The sequence below is a fragment of the Macaca thibetana genome, chromosome X (genome assembly GCF_024542745.1).
Source record: "Macaca thibetana thibetana isolate TM-01 chromosome X, ASM2454274v1, whole genome shotgun sequence".
NCBI classification, from domain to species: Eukaryota; Metazoa; Chordata; class Mammalia; order Primates; family Cercopithecidae; genus Macaca; species Macaca thibetana.
In genome coordinates this window covers 6460328-6482700 of record NC_065598.1, presented here as the reverse complement: position 1 = coordinate 6482700, position 22373 = coordinate 6460328, and the positions used below count along the sequence as shown (strand labels likewise).

Genomic DNA, 22373 nt, shown 5'->3' with positions numbered 1-22373 from the left:
GGGAGGAACGCGAGAGCATCACAAGCCACAGGCCCTTCTCCTTCCCTCTTGAAAACTTAACCTGGCTCCTGACACTGCCTCCTACTGTGTTCCCCTCCTGCCCAAACTGTACCTAGAGCTCCATCCATAGACCTCGTCTGCTTACCGCACAGAAATGCCAGGGCTGCTGGGGTCCCTTCTCAGCGCTCCTCCTTCTGTCTAATCAGCTGCTTCTCTGACCAAACCTCCAGCTCACAGCCACAGCGCATGGAGACCCCAAGCCTTCTACTTGGGTGTCCCACGATGGCCTCAAACCCAACTTTTCACAAAAGCTACCTCTCCTTCCTGCCACCAAAATGGCGGCCCCAAGACCCACCACATCAGAAACGTGAGAATCAGCTTCTCCATCAGGCTTAACATCCCAGGTATCATCCAGCTCCCTGTTGCTTCTCAGGTTTTCCTCTAATCCCATCCATTTTTATTCATTGCCCTTGTGTTTGGACTGTTTCCCTCCCCCCATTCAGAAGCTGAAATCCTCACCCCCAGTGTGATTCGTTAGGAGGAGACCAGGGAGCCAGGGACCATGCTGGCTCCCTGATCTCACACCACCTGACCCCAGACCTATGGGAAATCCCTGTCTGGGGTTTAAGCCACCCAGTCTGGTGTTTCCTTACAGTAGCCTGAAGGGACTAAGACACCCTGCTGCTGTCAGACAAAGATACTCCTACGTGTAACTTCCTAGTTATAAAATGGAACTTTTAAGCTATATGATATTTGTCTTTAAGAAATTAAAGTACAAGAACTTTTTAAGTCCCCTGGACAGAAACCATCCTCAGGTCGCTGCTGCGCTTCAGCATCATTGAAGAAGTCAGTTCATCACCTCCAAGTGATAAGCCGCCAAGGTGCTTCACCTCCCTTGTAGTTGGAAATGTCATGCTCCCCAAATTAAATCCCTCAAGCTACAGTTTAATTAAGCTCATCTCCTCACCTGGAGATGGAAATCAGATATATTTTAGCCTTCAGCTAGGTAGAGTGAAAAGAACATTGGATTCTGCAGACCTGGATTCTGTTCAAGAGTTCTGTCTTCCGCGTGACTGCATGACCTCCAGCTTGCCTCTGAACTTCCCTTGCCCTAAGTAGAGGAGATGCTGCATTTGCTCTGTCTATTCCCTAGCGCTGACTTTCCATGGCCTCTTTGTGGCTCTAAGTCCTGTACCAGGACACCTTTACTGTCTTTGCTAATTTAGCAGATGTTTGTCAGTGCTCATGATTTGCCATGGCATCCTGGGAAGGTGCATGAAAACTGGGCCCTGCCTAGTTACAGCCGATATGTAGGCGTCCGTACAAGCTGCGTGAAGAATATTCTTGACCAGATACTTCCTTGAAGTCATGGAAGTCAGCCTTAGAAGGTCCACTAAATACACTACAAAATAATCACAAAATTAATTAAAATCATATAGAATATGCATGCGTACACATACATCCATGTGCATGTCCTGACACAGAGATGATATGTGGGGTGAAGGAGGGAGATCTCAGGAGGCCGCAGGCCTGCCGGGAGCATGTGCAAGTGCCAGCACCATCCCCTGGACCAAGCCCCAGTTCTCCAGCTTCACTGAAGGTGCAGAAGCCCTGCTGGAAAAGAGAAGAGAGCCGTGGGCACTTCCACCTTCCCTGTCCCCGGCCACCGCCTTCAAAGGAGCAACCCACCAAGTCCATGCAGCGAAAAGTCAGTCTGCCTCCGCTCCCCACTTGCAGAGGCTGAAGTCCCTTGACTTATAGAGAGAAAGGTTTCTTTCTACAGATGCAAACATACAATCCATGATTCACTGTATGGGTGGTGGTATGAATGAGTTTTAGGTCAAGTGTAATCAGTCAGTCATGGTGGGACAGGAAGGGCTGCTCCCTAAGTGAAAAAATGAGGTGCTTAAAAAGAAGCATGAGAGCCAAATTCAGTCAGGGTGAACCTCCTTTTGCTGTAGCTGGGTGTGGCAGACGGAAACTGTGTTGAGGTATTTCTGCCTTCGAAAATAAAAACATACTTCCTCCTTAATTTTATTTGTGCAAGATATAAACTGTATTTAGCTTATATTCTTCTTTCTTTTTTTGACGCTTAAGTCCTGTGATTACCAGACACAGTTGTTCCAGGTAGCTTTTAAGGATTTATTCTTAAATCCTTAAGTTTCAGTAGACAGACACCCATGCTGTGAAAATTCTTTAAATGGTTAGGCTTTTAGATACCAGGTACTTTTCTTGTAGGAATGGTCCTATTTACAAGTGCATTAGATCTTTGGGTGTAACAAAGTCTGAAGACGACATAAAAATCTTTTGGGGCTGGGCACGGTGGGTCACACCTGTAATCCCAGCACTCTGGGAGGCCAAGGTTGGGGGATCAGTTGAGGTCAAGAGTTCAAGACCAGCCTGGCCAACATGGCGAAACCCCATCTCTACTGAAAATACAAAAAAATTAGCCGGGTGTGGTGGTGCACGCCTGTAATCCCAGCTACTTGAAAGGCTGAGGCAGGAGAATTGCTTGAACCTGGGAGGTGGAGGTTGCCATGAGCTGAGATCTTGCCATTGCACTCCAGCCTGGGTGACAGAGCCAGACTATGTCTCAAAAAACAAAAAACAAAAAAATGAAAATAAATAAATCTTTTGGGACATTTTTAATAGGTGCTTCAGGACACAGTAGTTGTTCTGCTTTATAATTCCACTGCTTCTAGGGGAAAAAACCCAAACCAACAAAACCCAAACTTTCAGATGCTGTGGCGTGACCCCGAATCATTTCCCGCGTGCAGGCTGTGTGTGTGGTGCAGGTGCCATCTGGGCCCAGCACCAGGGGGTTTCTTCTCAGGACTCATGTTTGATGTCTTCTCTTTGTCCTGTGTCTGGGGCTTCCTTTAAATTTTGTGTGCAAACAATGCCTGGTGTTAGAGGGCCAACCTCGCTGTTTTCCTGTAAACCACTCAATTCTGCTCCACTCCTGTTCTGTTGAGTTTTCCTGACACGTTTCCATCATCGACCACCTCCAGCCAACTATTCTATTAGCTTTTGAAACTTCAGGTTCTGTTTTCAAATTCCATCTTGATCAAATGGAATTCTCGTTAGTGGACATGAAGTGTAAGAGTCCGGCAAATGTTGGGGAAAGGTATCTCCTGACAGCTGTTAGCAAAACGGCCACATGAGAGGAGGAAGAAGAGGGTTTCAGGTGCCAGGGGCGTCATGCATCCCATTGCTTGTTTTGGGCTGAGATAACCCATGGCTGTTTACATCAGAGGCTGTACTTACTTTTGACCTTTTAGAATAGTTAACTTTGCAAGGGTCTCGTGCTGGAAAACCCAAACCAACTGGCCTGTCTTCCTAGGTTTCCCCTCAATCATTTGAACACTGAGGGTTTTACTTACTCATATGGACATATTTTAAATGGCCCTTCTGTTGCATAAGCTTATTATGTCACCTTCTCTCTCTTTTTTTTTTTTTTTTGAGACGGAGTCTCACTCCGTGGCCCAGTCTGGAATGCAGTGGCACGATCTTGGCTCACTGCAACCTCTGCCTCCTGAGTTCAAGCCATTTTCCTGCCTCAGCTTCCAGAGTAGCTGGGACTACAGGCATGTGCCACCGTGCTTGGCTAATTTTTTTACTGTTTTGGTAGAGATGTGATTTTACCATGTTGGCCAGACTGGTCTGGAACTCCTGACCTCAAGTGATCTGCCCACCTCGGCCTCCCAAAATACAGGTGTGAGCCACTGCGTCCAGCCTATGTCACCTTCTTATTGTGATTGATTGTGATAGCAACCAGTTACCAACCTTGACTTTTCGCCACTCTTCATACTTATTCAAGTCTCCCTTACTTTATGTACGACATTCATCTTATATGTTGTGTGTGATATTCCAGATGTCAGTGCCGTATTTGGATTATTCTTAAAAATAGGTGAGGACAGATTAATCGAACACAGAGGAACCAGCAAAACGTGAAGGCCATGAGAAACAGTAAAAAGGTCTCCAAGAGCTGGTGTCAGCTGTTCCCGCTGTCAGTGCTGCAGACACTTGTAAGTTTCCCTCCTCACTCACAGCCCTCACTTAGTTGCCTTTAAACACAGGCTGCCTTTGGAAAGATCTCTCAGATGTGAAGGGACACCATGGGGCCTGCATTTCCTTCCACTGCAGATCCCCTGTATTAGTCCGTTTTCACGCTGCTGATAAAGACATACCCAAGACTGGGTAAATTACAAAGAAAAAGAGGTTTAATGGACTCACAGTTCCACATGGATGGGGAGGCCTCACAATCATGGCAGAAGGTGAAAGGCACATCTTACATGGCAGCAGGCAAGAGAGAGAATAAGAGCCAAGCAAAAGGGGTTTCCCCTTATAAAACCATCAGATCTTGTGAGACTTATTCACTACCATGAGAACAGTATGGGGAAAACTGCCCCTGTGATTAAATTATCTCCCACCAGGTCCCTCCCACAACAAGTGGGGATTCTGGCAGCTACAATTCAAGATGAGACTTGGGTAGGGACACAGCAAAACCATATGACCCCCTTTAGGTGAGTGCAGGTGTATTGGGTGCCTTCCATTATCTCTTTGGGAACTGCCACAGTCAGCCACTGATTTCCCGTCCCACACACCTGCCTTGCTCCTTGGAAGCAGCCTCACGCAAATAGAGAATAAAAGCTGCTTTCACAACTTTAGCCAAGCAGTATTATCCCAGGGGATAATCCATCTCTTCCTCTACCCCAGCCCACATTTCACAGGTAGACCCTGCACAAAGCTTCAGAATCCCTGGAGAAGGTGACAGATATTTTGAAACGTCATTTGACATTTACGTGCCTATCTCTGGTCCCAGATAAAAACAGTGGAGAGCATTTAGAATATGATCAAGTCGTAACTTTTAAAAAGGCAAGACAGAAATATCATGAACAGGTAGTCACTGAGTGAGATAACAGAGAAAACCAACCTGGAAGTCTAAGTGGAGTCATTTCTTCCCACGTCCTACGGTGACCAGTGTCTCACAGGAGAAAGAAACCAGGGAGCATCAGAGGCTGTCAGAAGGGAGGTGTTGGGACGGACTACTGTGGCTTGCCTGGGACTGTCCAGGATGTAGCACGGGACATCCTGCCCCACAGCCGACCCTTCAGTTCCAAGCAAACTAAAATAGCTGGGCCAACCAGTTCCCTCTGTGAAAGTAAGGTAGCATTCACATTCCATTGTCGCATGGATTAACTCACTTAATCCAGGGATCGGCCCTGTGGGGTAAGTTGGCTAGGTGATATTTTAGCCCCAGATTGAAGGAAAGAATGGGGTAATGGAAAGAAAAAGGCATGTAGGGAAAAAGAAAAACAGTCATTGTGCTGGCTACAGCACAGACCACTAATAGTTAAGACTGTGTGTGCGTTTCAGTGTTTTCTAGTGAAAACGCCAAAGAATGCAGAGCTTCTCTTTCAGACCTGGCATCAGGCTTCCATGAGCCCTTTCCAGGACACCAGTGCATTGAGTCACTGCTATATACCTGGTGATGAGCCGAAGAGTATGTTTTCATAATGAAAGGCAAAGGGGGCCAGGTGTGGTGGCACACACCTGTAATCCCTGCACTTTGGGAGGCCAAGGTGGGCAGATCACTTGAGTCCAGGAGTTGGAGACCAGCCTGGCCAACATGGTGAAACCCTGTCTCTACTAAAAAATACAAAAAAAAATTAACCGGCTTGGTGGTACACCTGTAGTCCCAGCTACTTGGGAGGCTGAGGCATGAGAATTGCTTGAACCTGGGAGGCAGAGGCTGCAGTGAGCCAAGATCACACCACTGCACTTCAGCCTGGGCGAGAGAGCAAGACTCTCTCACAAAAATAGATAAATAAATAAATACATAAAAAAAAAAAATAAAAGACAGAGGGACAAAGGAGACAAAGAAGAGATGAGTGGAGAGCTGAAAGGCCCACCTCAACAGCTCGTGGAGTTCTAGGCCACATGTGGAGTAGAACTAGGCCACAGGAGAGACTCCTCAGCATAGGCCGCCATGACGAGGACCTCTCTTCCCTTACAGATGTCTGGGCCCCTGCAGAGTCTCAGTTAAAAAGCATCAATAAATGTGTTTTCACAAGAGGTGTGTGCCATTCTAGGAATGTAGGGAAGAAGCTTCCTAAGTGTATGTCTTCCTGAGAGGGTCGGTGATATGAAGATAGCACATGTGGATTATGCTTGTTTATACTACGGAGCAGGCTCTGGGGTGTCTCCTTTGGAGGGAGCCCTCATGTGAAACTTACTGTAACATTGTCAATGTGGTGGCACCTTTAGGAGCTCACTGATAAATGCAGTGTACAAACACCCCATTTTATTTTATGTATTGGTTTTTCTTTTAGTACTTAATTTTTTTCCTTTTTAATTTTAATTTTAATAGTCTACAGGGTACAGGTGGCTTTTAGTTACACAGATAAGTTCTTTAGCAGTGATTTCTGAGATTTTAGCACACTCGTCACCAGAACAGTGTACATTGTATCCAGTATGTAGTCTTCTTCCTCATCCCGCTAGTCCCCAAAGTCCCTTATATGTAATTCTTATGGCTTCCCATCCTCATAGCTTAGATTCCACTTATAAGTGAGAGCATATGATATTTGGATTTCCATTCCTGAGTTACTTAAAATAATGGCCTCCAGCTCCATCCATGTTGCTTCAAAAGACATTATTTCATTCCTTTTTGTGTCTGAGTAGTATTCCATGGTGTATAAATGCCACATTTTCTTTATCTGCTCATCGGTGGATGGGCACTTAGGTTGGTTCCATATCTTTGAAGTTGCCAGTTGGAAACACCCCATTTTCAATGTGGGTGTCTGAATGAAGAGACCACAAGTTTTGGATGGTGTTGTGTCCATAATCCCAATAATAAAGTGAATTTTTGCGATTATCCAAAAGAGAGCACGCATGCACACTACATATTTGTGCTCATATTTGTCACATCGCACTAGCACACACAGGAACTGAATTTTTAACTTAAAAGATTCTAACCATTTAATTTTCAAACCACAGTACATAAAACAGGAGCAACTCTGAAGTGGTTTTATATTTTAAGAGCATGATTTTTAGTTTTGCAGTTGCCTCTCACACTCTGAATGTTCAATTATTGATTGAACAGATTGTTATGATCCCAATAAAATAAAGTTTTAAGCTGAGAATCTTGCCTCACCACACAGCTGCGCTCCATTTCAGCAATGCTTTGGCTGTGACAGAAACCTCTCCCCTTTAAAGGAGCCATGGCAGGGAGACCCCCGGAGCCAGTAAGAAACAGCATGCTGTCCTCACCACAATCTGTACTCTGGGGAGCCCCCACTGTAATTCTATCTCTTTCTGCACAGTTGCAAAGCCAACGGTGATGATGATGATAAACACTTCATCCACATGTCTGGTTCCATAAAAGGCCATCTCGACTTTCTTTTTCTTCCTACAGTGCCTTGTCTTTGAAGATGCTCCCAATGGGGTGGAGGCGGCCCTGGCAGCTGGGATGCAGGTGGTCATGGTTCCTGATGGAAACTTGAGCCGAGACCTGACGACAAAGGCCACCCTGGTGCTGAATTCCCTGCAGGACTTCCAGCCCGAGCTGTTTGGTTTGCCCCCATATGAGTGAGAGGGAGGGCCTCACTATTCCGCCCCCCAGCCCATCTCATGGTCCACACTGCTGGGGGAAAGGGAAAGGAAATCAGCAACTCTCAAACCCAACCTGTACAGTGATTTTAGCCTCCTGAGATTGGTGTTTCCATCCCATGTTGGTTTACCCCAGTCTAATGTGTTGTTAAAATGTGACTTGACAGTTGAGACAAAAAACACAGTAGAGACAGACATGAAGCCCAGAACAAAGATGAAACTTGAATTACCATCTCAAAAATCAAGCTGATGGAGTATGTCATAAAGTGAATGTACATGTATACACACACGCACCTCCATATATACACATGTGTATCAGTTTGGTGACATGCAGGTGGGCATTACATGCATATGTATGTAGATATATGCATGCATGTATATGTAAAATATATACTTTTCCAAGACAAAATGGAACATCACTTCTCTCTTATTCTAGTTTTTCTGAACACTGGCTGGGAAATGTAAAAAGTGTATGCATATAAGTATATGCTTTATGTATGCATATGTATGTAGATATGTTTATATCTATCATCTGCATCACTCTTCTCAGTGTATGATTGCAACATGCAATGACAACTGATAAAGCGAGATGGTAGTTCTGCCTGGTTTGCAGTCTGAGTGGAAAGCCCTGTTTTTAATGAGCACTCCTTGTTAGCTAACATTTAAATTCTTTTTGTGACCTCAGAATGTCTCTGGATCTTTCTTCATTGACTGACTCTGAGCCACATCATCCATAGTTTATTGTTAGTATGAACACAGCTGTAACATTTACCTGGTATCTACATCCTTATCTACATTGGAGAATGTTTTCTACCTCAGAAGAACCATTTGCCTCCTTTAAGAACACTGATGGCCTACACTTTTTGGATAGAAATAGAATTTGATTTCAGAATGTATGCTTGGTGAGTCTGAGTGCCCGGGAACACTTTTGGAATAATTTATTAGACATTAAACTTCTGTGATTAATCACTTTTATAGATTTACTCAGTCTTTAAAATTTATCTATGATTTGCCAGAGAAAAATGGTGGTAACCATGGAAATCGGGAGTGAAGGAGCGCTGCTCCGTTGTGGCTTGCCTCTGCCCTTTGAGGTCCTTGAGCTACTCTTCAGCTCTGGAAGTTGTGGACAAACCATAGGAATGCATGTGTGCGTGTGGTGGAGTGATTGTCTGTGGATGACAGGCCCTGGTTATTGATTGGTATTGCATCAGTTTAGCAAATTCATTTCCTCCTTCTTGATGGCCTAAATACATGTCTGCACTTTGCTCCTCTTAACCAGTTGTAACGTCTTACCATTTCCCTAACAAATTGAATTAGTTTAATAAAATCTTTGGACACATATCGATATTTGTATGGGAGTCATGATTTTACCTTAAAAAAAAAAAAAGTCTTCCAAGAAATGTAAAATATATATGTGACTAATTAAATTTTTAAAAAATCCCAATTAGTATTCCAACTGTAAACGGATATTTATATATTTTAAGTGAGCCATCGTGCTCCTGTAGCAGTGAATAGAGGCTTTCAGTGAAAGACTCACTTCTTTGATGTAGTATCTTCTCCTTACAAAGTATTTATGTTGATGTTTTCTAATCATTAAGCCATTTTGTATGAATCAGACAAATGGGTGTAATGCGTATCTAAGTGATGTGCATCTACATCTGGGTGAATTTCCTACAGGGTAAATTTGATCTCATGTCCGTTACTGTTTTTTAACCAAAGCTGCAGCCAGATTCTTATATTTTTACACAAAAGACCCAGACTGTGCTTGGCCAAAGCACGTACGTTCTTTTTTATTCTTCCACATCAGCCAAATTACTTCAATACATTTTAGTGATGTTACTCCACTGAATAGCTCATGGATTTCACAGAGATATGGTAATACAAATTTACACCAGAGTGATATATGCCAAGGAAGTTTAAAGCTCATTGAAAGTATGTCATATTAGGGACATACTTTTAAAGCTCATTGAAAGTATGTCGTATTAGGGACACACAGTGATTAGTAGAATGTATACAGGTATGCTGTAACTAGCAGCTAATGTTTGCTTATATACTGTATGCCCTTAGGAAGGATCTTTTATACTGCTGACATCATCCAAGAGATGGCACTATCAATGTCATCTTAATTTCACTTAAATGAAACATATACAACACTTAAGAACTTACTAATTACTACTTATTAGACATTTTTTCCACCCCGTAAATCCTCAGATGGAGTTTGGTGATTTATATAAAAAAATAAACATCTGTCTTACACTTGAAAGAATTGGCATTCTAAGGAAGAGGAGTGATGTCTGCTGTGCAACAGTAGTCAGTGTCTAGACACTGCAGTTTATGTTTCTCTGAATACATTTGGCAGTTATGCTAAATTTGGCACGTTTTGTATGGTGTTTCGAAATTTTTAAAAACGTGCACATTATAACAAGGTTTATAATGAAAAATAATGAGTTTTCACCTATCTGTAATAATGCCTCTATAGAACATTGTTCTGTGGTCTACACTGTACTCTTCTGCTCCACAAGCAGTTGGCTAAAGCTCCTTGGTCTCACATGAGGCTCTTTGTCTCAAAAGCAATTTCTAGAACTATTATCTTCTAAAAAGAGAAAATGAAGTATTAAAGAGCAAGGGATATTAGTAGTTCAAAGTCTGTAGTATTCTGTGATAGTTATTGTTTGTTGGAGAGACTTGCTTTACAATGATGTTGGTGAGGATTAGTTGTTGACTGAGGAATACACATTATCTCTGAAAGCAGATCTTCAGGATGGCTCAAAATATTCTGGTTCTTTTGAGTCTGTTGAATAGATAATATTTTGTACACATAAGTACTGTTATTTTTTTTCTCCTTCATTAGCCGCACAATATTTCCATGGATTGTAACTGTTTTCATCAGAAAAACTGTTATCTAGATTGAATTAATTCAAGAAATACTCCTTACTTACATGACAGTCATTGTAGACGTACAAAACTGAATAAGAACATATCTTAGGGTATTTTATCTGTTAAACTTTAGTCATGAAATGTTGGGGTTGGTTTCGAGATCTTTTTCCAGCACCGTGGAAAACACAAGGGACAGAGAGAAGTGTTGGAATCCGCAGTGAGATCATTGTGTTACCTGTTCCAATTTAATTGCTCCTCAAATTAACTACATTTTTTTCTGTACATCCTTTGACCTAAGTTGTTTGTGATGGATTAAGTCATTGCCTCTCTTTCCTTGTTTCCCAACAGTATGGCAGGGGCTTGTCACAGAGTCATTTTGAAACTGTAAAACTATCATCCTCGTATTAAAGCGTTGGATTTTCTTCATTGCAAAATGCCCATAATTTTCAAGTTCTACATGAATTTCAACAACATGATATATGAAATGAATTTTTTTCATTCAAGTATTTTCCAATATTTACCAAAATGTTAATAATTATTTCTCTAGGGGACAAAATGTATTTTAAAAACTACTTAAGAATTTTAATATTCCCTAATCTCTGAGCGAAGATGAAGGCTTGGGAAGCATGAAGTCGTATTCATTCACTGCTTATTTCAAAACCGTGTGAAAGGGATGGTGAATTCATATATTATGCAAAGTCACTTAAAATGATATATTTTCAAAATTCACTTTAGGAAATAATTGGCATGTATTCCATATTCAGAGTCAAAATAAACTGAAAATAAATAGATAAATATAAAGAATACCTATCTCTTTGTAAACCAACAGTTAATACTGTACATAGTGGTAAAATAGTCATTCCATTTAAAAGTCAGAAATGAACTGTCTTAGTCTTCTCCAGCTGCCATAACAAAATACCTCAGGCTAGAGTACTTAAACAACAGACATTTATTGTCTCACACTCCAGAAACTGGAAGTCTGAGATCAAGGTGCGGGCAGGGCTGGTTCCGCCTCGGGCCTCTCTCCTTGGCTTGTAGACACTGTGTTCTCCCTGTGTCCTCACATGGTTGTCCTTCTGTGTATGTATCTGTGTCCTCATCTCTTCTTACAAGGACTTCAGTCCTATTGGATCAGAGTCCACTGTAATGACCTTGTTTAACCTTAATTACCTCCTTACAGGTCCTAGCTCCAAATACAGACATATTAGGGTGGTTAATAAGCTTCAATGTAGGAATTGGAGGGAGGTGGAGCAAATTCAGTTAATAATACAAACGAAAAAGGATTTTCACTATCAATTTTAATTATCATTCTTCTAGAAACTGCAGTCAATGAATAACATCATTTAGTGTTTACATATATGGATCCTACGATAGCAAATCATCTCAGTTGTTTGTCTGAGAGTGTCTGTATTTGACTTTCTTTTCAAGGATGTTTTCACTGTATTTCACTGCATATTCAATTCCAGTTTAAGCAGTATTTTTTCATCTTTTAAATACGTAGCTTTCTTTTTACGCGACTCCTGTTTTCCATTGAAAAACCAGCTCTTGGTCCTGCAGTCACACTTTTAAGGCAGTCTCTTTTTCTCTAGCTACCATTCAGGTTTTGCTCCTGATCTTTGGTCTGTTGAGGTGTGGTTTACTTTGTGTTGATCTTGTTTGGACTTTTTAGATCTCCCTGGGGCTCTGCTTTGTTTTATGTGTGGCTAAACCTCTCAGTCATTATCTCTTCGAATATGCCCAGGCTTATCTCTTAGGGTCACTTCCATACAACTGAACAGAATAAAGGTAAACTCCAAGCAGTTATATAAGCAGGAAGTCATGCTCAGGCATGGGTTATGCCACCAGCCGAGAGGACAAGGGGACTGGGGAGCTTGAATCTGAGCATATGCACCTGGAAAGAGTTAGACTGCAAGCTAGACCAGAACCCTGGCATGCAGATACCAGCCAGGCAGAGACCAACCCCTCACTGCCAGGAATCAAGTATGTTAGTAGGGCAGAAATCCAGGGAACCCAGAGAACCAAAAGCCAGCGTGTATTAGTCTGTTTTCACACTGCTAAAAAGATACTGCCTAAGACTGGGCAATTTATAAAGGAAAGAGGTTTAATTGACTCACAGCTTTGCGTGGCTGGGGAGGCCTTAGGAAACTTAAAATCATGGGAGAAGGAGAGGCAAGTACCTTCTTCACAATCAGCAGGAGAGAGACTGAAACAGCGAAGTGCCAGACTTGAAACTATTGGCTCTTGTGAGAACTCCCTCACTATCATGAGAACAACATGGGGGAAACCGCCCCCATGATCCAATCACCTCCCACCAGGCCCTTCCCTCAACATGTGGGGATTACAGTTTGAGATGAGATTTGGGTGGGGACACAGAGCAAAACCACAGGTGATCTGCCAGAGGCCCAGGACAGAACACCCTGAAGGGTACCTTTCCTTTATCACTACTCACAGGTGCATGCTATTTGTCTCCCATGAAGACAAAACCAAGAGCTGCTAAGCCCACCAACCAATAGAAAAGTGCTTACCTAGCAAAGAAAGGCACAGACAAGATAGTTGCTGAAATAGGGACTCACAGGAAACAAAAGTATTCACATATATTGATCATTTGAAAATCACAAAATAACTCTAAATTTCTGCACAAGTAGGTTATCTACCACTTGTCATTCTAATCCCACACTAGGCACTTTAAGAACATGCGCCCCTGGGCTTTTGCTCCACTCTTCTTACATTGGTACCCACCTGGTGGTGACTGAGGGTACTGTTAATATCCCCAAGTCTGAGGAAACTGAGGCACAATTCGATTATCCACTTATGAAGTGGTGAAGCTGTGGATTAAACTTATAAGGTATATCCACTTCACACTCCAAGAAACTTCATCATTCCCAACATTATTGTCTTCAACCATTGGGAAAGAAATAATTTTCATGGTAATTAGAGGAGAAAAGGTGTTTGGTGTTTCATTGTCACTTTCCTGGTGTAGACCAGATTCTTGCGGGTCTTTCCTAGGGCCAGTGAGTCCTAACATGTTTGAACATCTACCCATGCTATTTAAGGCAGCACACCAAACACGTTCCTGCTTCAACTGTAGTATCTGTTTCATCAAGAAGAGTATTTTCCTTAAACAAGTTTGAGGTGCCTACTAATTGGGAAAATACTAAGCCTTTGGGTATGCTTCTGCTCAGCTAGGCATGAGATGGCTCCCTCGTTACTTTGGTCTTCAGTTTTCTGAATCTGCCTCTGGAAAACACTGCAAAATGTCATTTTTGAGAAATACTGGTTTGCAAATACTTTTCAGGCCTATGTGATGTGCTGTTATTCTCTCTCATTTCCTTGCTAACATACAGTCGTGTTTATGAAGCAAGTTATGAGCCAGTTAAGACTGGATCTGAGTCAGCTAGATTGGCATGCATTTTCAGCCACAGTGCAAGTTCCTAAAAGTCATCACATGTCTCAGAGTTCTTACAGAATAGCATCTGATTGTTAAGTAGATTTTTAAAGGCCTCTCAAGGATAAAGATCTGGGGTGTTATATCCATTGCTTTCCTCCCTCACACTGTTTTTGACTTTTAATTCTTCCCTTTCTCCACTTTAATTTCTAGTCTCCCACTGCTAATTCTCCTTATGACCCATCCCCACCACCACCACCCTCAACAGCCACCAGTGAGAATTCTTACTACCTGAACTTCACTGTGACAAAAATCAGCCTTGGACCTGTGGGCTAAATTGTTTCCAGAGTCCTGATGAAGTTCTCAGAGACAGACAGAGCTAGGTCTCCTGATACCCTGTGTTAGTCAGTCTTGCATTGCTATAAAGGAATACCTGAGTGAGGCTGGATAATTCATAAAGAGGTTTATTTAGCTCACAGTTCTGCAGGCTGTACAAGAAGCATGGCACCAGCATCTGCTTCTGGTGAGGCCTCAGGGAGCTTCCACTCATGGTGGAATGGGAAGGGAAGCTGCTGTGTGCACAGATGACATGGTGAGAAAAGAAGCAAGAGAAAGAGGAGAGGAAGGTGCCAGGCTCTAACAGTCAGCTCTTGCAGGATTGAATAGAGAACCCATTCATTACCATGAAGGCAACACCAAGCCATTCATGAGGGATCCGCCTCCATGACCCAAACACCCCCCTGTAACCCCACCTCCAACATTGGGGATCAAATTTCAACGTGGGATTTGCATTTTCCTGCAAACTCATGTGCTGTGCACGCCCTCATGTCATCTATGAATGATCACCTGCCCCAGGACTTCCTTGAAGGAATAGCTCAAATCATATTCTAAGAGTTCTGGGGGTAAAAAAGCAAAAAACTAACTACCGACTCCCTTGTTTGTCTCCCAGTGTTTATGGAGGGTGACCGGTGTTCACAGCCCTCTGCCAGGCATCACAGTCTATACAGAGGTCAAGGAGATAGACACAGCCTTGCCCCCGTGGAACTTGTAATGCAGTTGGGGAGACATATGAAACCATTGCTCACATAAAGGTCTGATTGCCAGTTATTACACAGGCTACCAAGGGAAAGAACAGAGTCAATGACAGAACTGCTCTGGGCACCTAACTTAATTCAGGTCTTGTAAGGCCAAGGAGTGGGCCTCACTACAGAAATGGTGTGGAAGGTGAAATCAGGAAGCAGTAGAAGTCCAGTTTCTGAAAAGTTAGGACACAGATTTATCATACAACCCAGCAATTCTACTCTTTGATGTCTACCCCCCCGAAAAATAATGAAAACATGTGTCCACCCAGAAACTTGTACATGCATGTTCACAGCAGCTCTATTGATAATAAGAGGAGGAAATGACAAGAAACCACCAAAAGAGAACAATGTGAAGGGCTGGGTGGAAGGAAGTTGGTTCTTCAATGAAATCTTACAAATTCCAGTGTTTCTGGTACTTCTTACCAACACTTACATATATTCGCCCTAATTAGCCTAATGTGAAAAGGATCTTCCTGTATCTCCAAGTGTAATTTGGAGAATAGAGAGATCTCAGGTGAGGACTTTGGAGCATGCCAAATGAATTAATGGACTCAGTCCATTTTCTAACTTAACATCACTCGCTTACTTAGCAATACGTGACAGTGAGAAGAGCCAGCAGAGGACACAGGAAGTAGAAGATGAGCTCATATCTGTCCATGGTTTATACTCCATTTCAGTTTATGTTGTCACTGGAGACTCAGTTTGTGAAGGTAAGCCAATCCTTGCTTTGAGGAAAATATACATCTTTAGGGGAAGATGGGTCTTACTCGATGAAAAGATAATAAATGAAAAGAGGGAGAAGGGAATGCATGGTGGCCCGGAGAAGCCAGAGAAGACAATTACATGAACATGGACATCAACCACCAAATGTTGTATAGGTCAAGAAAGAAAAGAAAAGCACTGGAGACCAAGCAGAAGGGCTCACACTCCTACCAACTACTCAGGAAGATGAGACCGGGGGATCTTTTCAGCCCAACAGTTTGAGACCAACCTGGGCAACAGAGTGAGACTCCTGCCGCCCACCCCCCCGCTCCAAAAAAAAAAGAGAGACTGGGAAGTAGAAGCTGAGACAATATGAGGGTCACCTGTGACTTGGACAGGATTAATGCAGGGACCATTGGAAATCAGAGACAAACTGGAGAAGATTGCACTGAAGACGCAGAGATCATGAATGTAGAAAGCTTGAGAAATTTTTCCAATCAAGAAAGCCAAGACATGGGGCTGTCACTACAGGGCAAAACGGAGCCTGCAGGGAGCCATGCAAAAGTATTTGTCTCTTTTGAAGTTTGGTGTGACATGAGGGATTCAAAGAGTTGACAGAGGAGGGGAAGCTTTTAAACTCCAGATGATTAAAGAGCTCAGAAAGGAATCTTAACTTTCTTCCAAAGGGGATGAGATGGACAGAGTTTAAATTTCTCTTTCAAAAAATGATGCCTTCGAGGGAATAATAAGAGGAGAGCAGGCTAAGAGGCCAGCCAGGTGGACAAACAGCATGTTTTTTTCACTTAAATTTGTGTAGTCCTGCAAGTCTAACACAGACAGATAATTCCAGAGTTCTTGGGTCACCGTTTCCTCTTATCTTCTCAGACCCCACTCAGCAGAAGAGATGTTTATGGCTTCGCCCAGGAAGCAACTGCAAGCTCCTATAACTTCAGCATCTGAAAAGTACTTCAGATCCAAACTCTCGCTTCCTGCCCTGAACGGAGCTCATCTCCACTCCCCTCTCACTCTGCATAAGATTCCAGGGTGACATTGTCAGATGTGTTCATTAATCTTCTTTTAAAAATGCAAATCCCCTCAGAATGTGACTCTGCTCATCGCCTGTTTAATCAGATCACTTCCTTCTCATTTGTAGCTGAGAAGTGATTTGAAGAGGGAAGCAGGGAAGAGGGCAAGGAAAGAAGGGGAGGATGAGAAGCAAAGCACTTTTGAAGAAGTAGCACAGCAGGAGAGGAAGTAGGTTTGAGTGGGTACTTGTTAGGACGCTGGAGAGGTTGAGTGTAACAGGCCAGAAAGAAAGAGGGAGCTAAGAGAAAGGGTGTCAAGAGATGGGGAGAGGGGGTCTTAGGAAGGGGATGACAGTAGACAGCATGTTGTCCCAAGCACTCATGTCTGTTATTTAGTTCTTGGGTGGAGGAGGTAAATGTGTATGTGGGAAGACAGGATTAGAAAACTACCATCTGAGTTGTCAGGGGCCTTCCTTGAATATCAGAGGAGCCCAGTACCATTCTTAAAAGTATAACAGTGCATGCATGCTACAAAATTCAAGCACTTATTTTCCTTGCACAATTCAGGGCCTGTTGTCTTCTTTGAAAACTCAGTGGCGCCCCCACTGTGGGCAGCACAAATGTAGCAAGATCAGTTTTGGAGAGGAGCATTTCCCGTACTCTCCAGGAAAGAGTGTCCAGTGTCTGGAGGCAAATCACTGCGACCTTTTTTTGTCCCCCTGACCTTTCCCGGGACACTCCCCAGGGCAGCTTTCCCATATGTGAAGAGCCCTGCAGTAGCAGGCACTTGGCTGGCTCTTTTCTGTGGTGGGCACAGATTGTATGGGAGTATCCTGTCCTGAACCAGCTCCTAGAGCAGACCCCCAGCTCTGGGGAGGCACAGGTGCCCAGATATGAGGGTCTGCATATGAGGGTGATGTTGTGTGGGTCCAGCTTTCCAAGGGAAGCAGAATTGAGGCCCAAGTTCATAAAGAATCCCACCCCCACACCAATGCCCAGGGTGGGGATGCAGGCCAAGGGGCTGACCACAGGTGCTGGGAGAGTTCCTCCATGCCGAATTTTCAGCCTTTGTTTGGATAGAGGGTTATATGAAAATGGCAGATGTCTGTGTGATGGTCCCTTACCTGTGAAGGTCAGAGGTGGTGAACTCACAGAAAGAAACTCAAAATTCTGTGTTTTAGAATTGGAATGGTTAGTATTCCTCCTCCTAACCCAACCATGTTATGGCCTGGAGGACATTTTTAAACATTATTCTGTGCCATTTTCTGCACTGATTGGAGTCTGCATTTCTCCCGAAGACTGTCAATATTATGCCCCCAAATTAGACACTTACTCATAGCAGCACCCATAAAGATAAAGTTTTGAACTCAACACTGGATAGTCATTTCCAAATCAACATTGTTATACATTATTTTAAGAAAGTCTTTGCACTCACATTATTAGGCTTCTCAGGCAGCCATAACAAAGTCCCACATATGGGAATGCTTAAAGAACAGAAATTGTTCTTACAGTTAGAGAAGCTAGAGGTCTGCGATCCAGGTGTCAGCAGGGATGGTGCCTCCTGAGGCCTCTCTCCTGGGCTTGTAGATGGTGTCTTCTCCCTGCGTCCTCACAGGGTCGTCTCTGTGTATGTGTCTGTGTCCTCCTCCTATTGGATTAGGACCCACCCATGTGACCTCATTTTACTTTAATTTCCTACTGAATGACCCATCTCCAAATACAATCACATTCCAGGTACTGGGTGGTAGAATTTCAACGTAAGAGTTTTGGGGTAGGGCCGACACAATTCAGTCTGTAACATTTCTGTTATATAATGCACTTGTAAGTATCAGATTAATTTTCAAATAAACCTTGTTGATGGTTGCTTCAAATCTGCCTGTCTTTTAAAAATATCTGTTGTGAGATATTCAAAGGGAAACATTCCTTCATTAGAAATGAAGGGACACACCTGTAATTCCAGCACTTTGAGAGGCCAGGGCAGAAGATCGCTGAGCTGAAAAGTTTAAGGCCAGCCTGGGCAACATAGGGATACCCGATCAATACAAAAAAAAACTAAAAAATTAGCGGATCATGGTGGCGAACACCTGTAGTCCCAGCTACTCAGGAGGCTGATGCAGGAGCATCACTTTAGCACAGGAGTTCAAGGCTGCAGTGAGCTATGATTGTGCCACTATACTCCAGCCTGGGCAACAGAGCAATACTCCATCTACAAATACATACATACGTACATACATACAGAAATAGACGCCATCTCTAAATAAATAAATGCATACATAAGTGACTGAAATGAAGGAACAATCCGAGGAAAGAACAACATTCATCCCAATGGGATCTTGAGCTCTGAGTAAACCTAAGATTTTTCCCACCCTTTAAATGTATGAGTTTTTTTCTATAATTTCCTTTTTGTTGTTTTAATGTAAGTATATAGTAACATGAAGTGACTAAGTAATATGTATTCATTTCTTCCCAATCACAATGGTATGAGTTTTGAGAATAATACTGGTCTATCAATTTTTAACTTTTTTCCCTACCCATTGCACTATACTACTGGGAAGAATCCCCGTTCTTTTTAAAAAAAATAAAAAAAATAAAAAAAAAATAAAAAAAAAAAATAAAAATTAAATAAAAAAATAAAAAAAAAAAATAATATAATTAAAAAAATAAAAAAAAAATTAATTATAAAAAAATAAAAAAAAAAATAAATAAAAATTATAAATAAAAAAAATAAAATATAAAAAAATAATTAAAAAAAAAAATATAACCTTTTAGTTTGTTTACATCAGTCAAATGCTACAAGCAAGAGGTATCAAAACTAGTGTCTTTCTGTAATCTCTCAGAAATATACACAATTCACCTAATTTTAATTATTTTAAAAGATTATATTAAGCATCATGAAAATGAAAAGAACCCCGTATGTGTTCACTGTTGGGGGCTCTAAGGGTGATTTATACAACAAATTGGAATCCTCTTTTGTGTATTGCCAACCTAAGTCACATAGCCCAGATGGATGCTCCCTAATATTTCATGTAAATATCTGCTCTGCTCACCTGGGCCAAATGTCTGCTGCACTCATCTGGGCCAACATTTTGGGAACTCACAAGAGAAAGCTTTCTGCACAACAGCATGTCGAGCTCCCACATGTCGAGTGGGAAAAATGTACTCTATAACACAGATAAAATGGGAGGGAAAGGATAAAATGGAAATTAAGGTAAAAAGATATATATATCTGCATTCTCTGGTGCATTTCAATCAAATGGCTTAGAATTGAATGTGGCTGTCTATATAAGCAATCTAATCGTTTTGGATTAAAGAAAAAATATGATGGCTATATACATCCCTCTAATAGAATTACAGTTCCTCATCAGATTTGTTCCTGTAGCTTCTCATCCTCATTAATAGCATTTTTGCATAGTCTGTCCTTATATAACATTAAAAGTGCCATCATTATGTTGGTAGAATTTTCTGTGCCTTATACCTGTGACTTTTGGATTTGAGTAGATTAGACATTCTCTTCAGTCCTCCCCTCACCCCATGAGATTCATTGGAAAGAAAAAAAGGGAATGAATTTGAAAGAAGGAATTTATCTTTTCATTTCAAATGGTAGTATAAATGTATTTTTGTCTCATTTTCCCTATGAAACCAGTCCAGAGCAACCAAGAGAATAAGAAACAAACAAATGTTATCTTTGGTGAAACTACAGATCCCCTATAACCCTGGATCACAGTAGATGCAGGAAGATAGCCAAGTGTATAAGAAGTGGATGGAGGTATTTGGGAACTCCAAGGGGTGTCTTTCTATGTGTGACTCAGGCAGAGTGGACCCAGCTCATAGTTATCCAAAGTGAATGGGTGGCACACATTGAAAGGAAATGTGTTTATCCCATGCGTAGAAAGTTAAGATCAAGGTTCATGGCCTGGTTTTGGAAGCCTACATCATGTTTCAGTCATGGTGTAGGACAGAAGGAAGAGTCCATAAGATAAAAGCTACCTGGCCATCATTGCCCGAAGCTGCCTGGTGAAGATAAGTCAAGGTAAAATAATCACATTAAAATGTTCTGTAAAATGCACAGCCTCCTTGTGAGCCTGGAAGATGTCCTGCTATGCTGGACCAGATAACCCACAGGCCAAGTCAAGCTGAGAAAAATCCTAGAGATAACAGCCTGAAACCGAATCTTCCCATTTGTTTAGCACATTCTTCTTCCCCTTTCCCCAGAACTTTGCCCAAAATCCTAGTCCAAAAAGATGAGGAACAATGCTACTTAAAAAGGGTGGAGCCAGCTGGGGGCCTTTAAAATGATGCTGAAATGAAAAAAGAAGAATAGAACATGATTTATGAAGATGAGAACCGGAAAGATTATATACCACAACGCAGCCAAAAACCTTGAACAAAGTTATCTCTAAGGAATCAATTAAAGACAATACTGTTTCTCTGAAATGAGAATTTAAAGAAGCAATATAAGGTTTTAAGGAAGAACTGATAATACATTAGGTTAGACGGGAATGAAAAGTGAGTGGGTAAAGCCTCAGAAATAAATTAGTAATACATGAGAATGAAAAGGGAGTAGGCAGAGTCTTGGAAACAAATTAGAAATAAATGAGAATAAAAACGGAGTAGGCAGAGCCTCAGAGTCTCGGAGAGAGAGACACAAAAAGAGACCAAAATCAAAGGTCATGATAGAAGCAGCGAAAAGGAGATGAGACACCACCGAAGAAATTTGAAGGATGGTTTTGAGAAGAAAAAATGAGCATGTGAGATTGAAAAGAACAAAAAGTAAAAGATGGAAGACAGAGATAGAGAAAAAGAGGGGGATGGGAGGGTGGTAGGGAAGGGATCAAATATCTATAACACTAAATGCCTTGCATGGGTTAAAAAATGAATAGAACATGAAAACAAATTTTCAAAGATATAATTCAAGGTGAAGTTCCTGAAATATGAGGAAATTTGAATCTGCAGACAGAAATAGCCCAAGAATTCCAAGGCTGTGTTTATATTGAATAACAAATATCCCAATAATTTACTGGTATTTGAAGTTATGGAAAGAATTCTGTGGATATTCAGAAAAAAAAAAAAAAAAACCTAGGAGGCCAAGATTTCTTTATGTGACACATGAAATGCTAGAAGACAGTGGGGCAAGATATAAAAAGTCCTTGTCCCCTTTTTGTTGCTGTAAAGAATACCTGAGGCTGGATAATTTATAAAGGAAAGGGGATGATTTGGCTTATGATTCTCTTAGCTGGAAAGTTCAAAATCGGGCATCTGCATCTGATGATGGCCACAGCCTGCTCCCACTCGTGGGAGAAGGGGAGGGGAAGCCAGCATGTGCAGAGATTACATGATGAGCGAGGAAGCAAGAGAGAAACCAGGGAGGTGGCCCACTCTTTTAACAACCAGGTCTTGCAGGAACTAATAGAGGAAGATTCATTCACCCTCAGGAGAGGACGTTAATCTATTCAAGGGGAGGGATCTGTCCCCATGACCCAAACACCTTCTATTAGGCCCAGCCTCCAATGTTGGGGACCAAATTTCAACATGAGCTTTGGAAGGGTCAAATATCCAAACCTTAACAGTCCTCAGGGAAAGAAAACGTGCCCCAAGAATGCAACCAACTTCCATAAACTTCAAAGGCTACAAATAGCTATGTACAAACATACAACTCAGGAAATATATATTCATGAAGAAAACAAATGAGTA

The 22373-nt window shown here is 42.0% G+C and overlaps 1 protein-coding gene across 4 annotated transcripts in view; it reads left to right on the top strand.

The window, feature by feature from the left end:
• Positions 1-22373, top strand: part of PUDP (pseudouridine 5'-phosphatase) — a 177571-nt gene that overhangs the window by 91165 nt on the left and 64033 nt on the right. Inside the window, exon 4 of one of the 4 annotated variants that reach the window (XM_050777492.1) lies at positions 7418-8951. The exons of 2 other annotated variants lie outside the window; for them this stretch is intronic. In XM_050777492.1, the coding sequence (XP_050633449.1) occupies positions 7418-7594 (177 nt within the window). In that variant the 3' untranslated portion in view covers positions 7595-8951. One more of the 4 variants, XM_050777494.1, reaches the window with a different exon arrangement.